Below are 5499 nucleotides of genomic sequence, written 5' to 3'. Positions count from 1 at the left end.
CAGCGGGAATCGCCGCTCCTCGGCCGGGCCGCAGCCGCCGCCGAGCCCGGGCCGCGTCCCGAGCGGGGCGGGGAGCGAAACCGGCGGTGCCTTCGGGGGGCCAGGCCGGGCTGCACTGCGCTGCGCGGGGCGGACATCGCGCATAGGGCACGTATGTGCCGCATGTAGAGCTGCAGCTGCTCACGGGCCTGTGCGGGTAGCGCCGTCTGTAAAGCTCTGCCCGGGCTGTTCTGCGCAGGGGCAGCCCCGGAGCCCCCCGCCGAGGGGGAGCGCCCCGTCTGGAGGTGCCCCGCACGCCTCCCGCGGGTTTCCCTTGTGTCCCCGGCAGGAAAAGACCCCGCGGGCCGCGCTGCTCCGCGCCGCGGGGCCGCGCCGTCGGGCGGGCAGCGGGGCGGGCGGCCACGTCCCTCCGCGCAGTAAAAGTCGGGGTTGATGCGCGGCAGCCCCGGCGGAGCTGTCAGGCCTTATCTTTATTGGCTTTTCCCAGTCTCCGTCCAAGTTTAAGAGGGGCCCTTTTATCTCGGAGCCTTGCACTCCGCGTGTTTACGCAGGACGGCTCCGCCGCAGCCTCCCCCCGCGGCCGCAGCCCCGGCGAGTGGCCCCGAGAGCCGGCGCGGGGCCGCGGCGCTGCGCCGCTCCGACGGGCCGGGCCGGGCCGGGCCGGGGCAGAGCGACCCGCGGCGGGGCGGGCCGGGCCGGGCCGGGCCGCCCTCCCCGACAGGTACCGGCCCCGCACGGTGGCTGGCAAATTGCGGGGGTGACGGCGGGGGAGACCGGGGGGGGGGGGGAGGAAGGAGGAAGCATCCGACCTGTGGAGGCTGCGGGTCACATCTGCGATGAGCTGCCCCGGCCTCAGAGAGTGCAGCCACGTGTTGGCGGCTCCCCAGGAGGGAGGGCAGGACGGGCCCGGCCCGGGCCTCTGCGGGCCCCCCCCAGGCCCGGAGCGTGTCGCGCCCCAGTGTGCTGGCGCGCAGGCACTGGGGCCGCTGCCTGAGCAAGGACGGCAGGGCCGGGCCGGCCCGACGCTGCGGCGAGGGGCTCCCCGGGGCAGGTGGAGGTGCCCGGCGGGGAGCGGGGGGGTTGGCCGCGGCCCCCGGCGCTCCGAGCTAACCGCGCACCTCTCTGCCCCGAAGGAAATGCTCCAGGAGAAAAGCCTGGCCGAAACCGAGGAAGGGTTTCCAGCGGCCCCGGCTCCCGGCCATGCCGACTCCGCCGCGGGCTCGCCCGTCCTCGGCGTAGCCGGCGTGAGCAGCACGCCGCTCAGCAGCCCGCAAGGCCCCGACCCCGAGCAGGTACGCGCCGCGCCGCGCACCCGCCGCAGCCGCTGCCGTCGTGGCGCCGCCGCCCTGCGGACCCCTGTCCTCCAGTGCCCCCCCACACACACACACACTATTTTTTTTCGCCCCATTTCTCTTCCGCGCCCGTTTTTCTCTTTCTTACGCCGCGCATCTTCCTCGGCTACGAGCCGGCGGGGGAACTGCAAGGAATTTGCCGCTTTATTTATTTTTTGTTTCCTGCAAAACGGTTTTGCTCCGCGCCCCGCCGTCGGGTGCGCTAATGCGGCAGGCGGGAGCCGCAGCCCGCTGCGGCGGCTCCTCCCGGGCGGGATCCGGCCCGGCGGCGCTTCGCGTTATTTCCCCCCCCTCCCCTGAAGAAACCGCCGGGTGGCTCGGGCCGTCCCCGCGGTTTTTGCCTCTTGAGACGGGCACGACGTCTCAGCCGGTGCTTTTCGGCGGAGAGCAGGGAAATCCTCTCTTCTTTCACTCTCTGCGAAAAATTCCCTGTGCCTGGACGTGAATCCGTGATTAAACCGGGCGCAGTTTGTTGCTCTGATTTTTGACAACGGGCGGGGGGGGGGCGGATCGTGTGGTTTCTTGCCCTTGTATTTTTTTTCTTATTCATTTGTTGCTTATTCGTTATTTCTGTTTTTTTTTCCAGACAATAGAAAATATCAAAGTCTATCTCCACGAGAAAGAGCTATGGAAGAAATTTCATGAAGCTGGCACCGAAATGATAATAACCAAAGCAGGCAGGTTAGTGAAAATACACCACGAACGGGTGTTTCTTCTGATCTGTATGAAATATTCCGATTTACCCCGAGTTGGAATTTTCTAATTAATGCAGAGTTGTTGCATTCAGTACCATTTTAAAAATTATTCTTTTGACTGCAAATTTCAGTGCAGTCATTTTGCTGTGTAAAATGTGCCTGTGTTTGACTGACTTTCTGAATGTGGCGACAATGACATTATGCATTTAAGAAARGCATGGATGGTATTTTGCAGTCCGATGGATTTAGTCCTAGTTCTCTTTTGTAATGCTTTGGTTTGTTATATATATATTTTYTAAGCTATTACCATTATATTGGCTCCACTTTGATGATTTTTTTGAGAGCGGCTCCCCCCCCCACTGCACTGCTCAGTGCAGTCAGACCTGTGCTGGGGTATTTCAAGACAAAGTTTTAGCAGTGTGAAGGCTTAGGATATGCTTTTAAAAGTGTAAGGGGTAGAGGCATTACTTTTTGGGCTGTTAGAGGTGAAAATGTTCTGCCTTCCTTTGGAAGCAAACAAGATTTTTGCTAAGGCTGAACGCCCCCAGCTCGCAGCCCCGGGGCTGCGGCGGGAGGGGGCCCGGCAGCTCGCGGGAGAGCTTCGGCTCGGCAGAGCCGGTCCCTGGAGCCGCTCAGACCTCCCTTTCCACCCCGCGCCRTTCAGGTGGAGCAAAATCAGTGTGTGAGCAGCTGAAAGTCCCCAGCGCGCGAGTCGGGCTGTTCTCAACAAAAACAGGCAGCTCCCGCTGCGGGCACCGAAACCTCTGTGCTTGGCTCCTGCGGCAGTGGGCTCCCGTCGCCGCTGCTGGAAAACAAAAATTGCCAGAATTAGGTATAAAAATCCATTTAATTCTAACACTGCTGATTCATTCCTCCCTGCCCCATGATTGCTGGTTTTGCACCCAAGGATGCCAGGGAACTGTGGAGGAGGATACCTGAAATAACGGGAAGCAGTTGGGGGGGGGAAATTCCATATATCCGTAGCTTTCTTTTCCTGCGGCCCCCGCTCCGTGGTGCGTGGCAGCCGGGCAGTTGCTGTCCTCCGCGGCAGGGGAGGGAGCAGGACGCGGTGCCCCGCGGGCCGCTCCGGCCGGGAGAGCCCAGCCCCAGCCTGGCCCGCAGGAGCGGCTGCGGGGCGCGAGCGGGACGCTGCGGGCTTGCAGCRATTAAAGGGTCCCGTCTCTTTTCCTCCCGAAGTGCTGCTCCCCGCAGCAAACCAGCAGTCCCACGGCTGAGCTGTTCCYTTCGCCCCTCCGCGGAGGAGGTTTGCGCCCCGGTGCCGCTCAGTTCGGCTGCTGCTTGGCCTGTTTGCGAGGCGGTCGCGCAGGTAACTCCGTCCTTGCCGCCCGGGGTTTTGGCGTACGAAACCTTAGGGCTCGCTGTGTAGCGTCTGCCGGTGAGAGGAGCCGGGTTCGTCGTGATAGGTCTGCTACCTAAGTCGGTTAAGACTGGAGGATCAAGACCTCAAATATTTTACCCTTAATTTATAGTATCTGAGTGTGTCTGTGCGGGGCGTGTAATATCTTTACCAAATTCGAGACCCTAAGCATCCCAAATGTGCATGTTATCTCTTTGTAGGTCTTAACGTGGATTGTTTAAGCAAATCCATATGTATAGGGCTCAATCCCACATTCTTTGCCCAGGGAAGCGGACGGTGCAGTAATATTCACCTCGCGCAGTCACGCGGAGGGGACAGAACGGATGAGGGGTGACCCYGGGATGCATAAAACTTCCTTTTCAAGTTATCCAGCCAGCTTTCTCCATTGGTGAAAATTACTGCGGTGCCATCGAGCTAGCAAAGCATTTTTAATTTGTACCAACAAAAAAAGAAAAGAAAAAGAAAAAAGAAAGAAAAAGAAAAAAAGAAAAAGAAAAAGAAAAAAGAATTGACCCAAGGCTGAAAATAACTTGAAACCAAATAGTCAGTTCGGTTTTGCCAGCCTGAGCAGGGAGAGCAAAGCCTAAGCGGCGCGGGAGACGCTGGCTGCACCGCGGCGGGGAGGATGCTGCTGCCTTCCCGGGCGGCGCGGCCGGGGGGCAGCCGGGCCCCGTCCCGCCGCGGCCGCGGCCCTCCAGCAGCCGGAAGGAAAAATGCCCCAAATAAATGATTAGCATGAGAAAGGCAGGAAAATCGACTAACTTGACTCCCGCGAAGGTGAGGTGGGTGACGGCTCGGCGCTGGAGCTGAGCGCCCTGCTAAGCCCCTTGCTGCCGGGGCCAGGCAGAACAGCCCCCGAAAGCCTAAATACGCAGTTAATCATAATGAAAATTATGAAATGAAAATTATTACTTATTACAGATTTTATTTCGCCCCAGCAGTTTAAATAATAGTAGCAATAATAAACCTCCCCTTGACCCAATTAAAAAATGATGGTTAATAGATGTTTGTGTGTACTTGCATTTAGCATTGGAGGGTGGGGGGGAAGGAAAACGGCTAATTGCAGGCACTAATTAGAACTCTAATCCCCCTCCCAGCAGGTATGGAGATGCCCCTGAATGCAGTTAACTGAAATCACTTAAATGTCGGTCTGTCTGACCTCAAGGGGCACAAACGAAAAGGAATAGAAGCCTGATTTTTAAATTTCAAACCAAAAAAGTGACTTTAATGACAAGTTCACTCAGTGGAGAGGAAATGTAAAGCTCAGCGGAAGCGTTAATTCCATGGCAATGGTGTAAAATAGTCTTTTTGTATAAACAAGGCAAATATTGATAACTTGCTGGGGGGGGAGAGAGGGAGTCATTTGTTTCATTTTTTTGTGGAGCGCCACAGAACGAGGCAACTATAAATTATCGAGAATTTAGGGCTGAGAATTACTTTGGGGGATTATTACTCCCTCTTAGGACTGATCTGTAGGAGACATTAGGAGAACACAGCAAGCTCAGCATTGAAACAGAAATCATGTTGTTGCCAAGAAAGCTTGATTTATAAAGTGGAAACATCTTTAAAATGCACTCGCTATCTTTTTAATGTTTGACTGCTTCATTGTGGGAGGGAAAAAAAAAGAGAGATTATTTTATATTAAAAGGATCATCAAAAGATAAAAAGTTTATGTTAGCAAAGTTCCCTGAACTTTGCATAAAACCGCTCGCCTCCTTCATACATAAAATACTGCGCATTGCAGCGTATAGAGGATGGGATGTTGCGGTACATAAATCAGCATCTCTGTCTTGTTCCTCCTATTTGAGGTTTGTCCTAATTACAAATTTGTACCCAAGAGAATTTTCAGTTATTTGTTTTTAAAGGCTGAATTAAACGTAATGCAAAAATTAGCTGTTGCCAGGAGTCAAAGGTACACGAGTGCGCTGGGTTGCCTAAAACCGAGGGAAAGCTCGACTAAAACCAGCCTTCCGCGATTTCTTTGAGCGCTGGCGGTTCGAACGCGGCGCTTTCCGACGCAGGCTTCCCCGACGGCGCCGGGGCCGCCGCCGTTCGCGCCCGAGAGGCGGCCGCT

At 56.5% G+C, this 5499-nt stretch overlaps 1 protein-coding gene across 1 annotated transcript in view; it reads left to right on the top strand.

Moving 5' to 3' along the window:
• Positions 1-824: 824 nt before the first annotated feature.
• The window catches only part of TBX4 (T-box transcription factor 4), a 24430-nt gene continuing 19755 nt past the window's right edge, over positions 825-5499 (top strand). Inside the window, exons 1-2 of the mRNA XM_085301254.1 lie at positions 825-1292; positions 1939-2033. Coding sequence (XP_085157380.1) covers positions 837-1292; positions 1939-2033 — 551 coding nt within the window. The 5' untranslated portion in view covers positions 825-836. The remainder of the gene's footprint in view (positions 1293-1938; positions 2034-5499) is intronic.

This window comes from Rhea americana, unplaced genomic scaffold (genome assembly GCF_003343005.1).
Source record: "Rhea americana isolate MKP2758 unplaced genomic scaffold, rheAme1 scaffold_175, whole genome shotgun sequence".
In the NCBI taxonomy this organism is placed as follows: Eukaryota; Metazoa; Chordata; class Aves; order Rheiformes; family Rheidae; genus Rhea; species Rhea americana.
The sequence above is the reverse complement of the archived record's forward strand: the minus strand, read 5'-3'. Positions and strand labels throughout refer to the sequence as shown.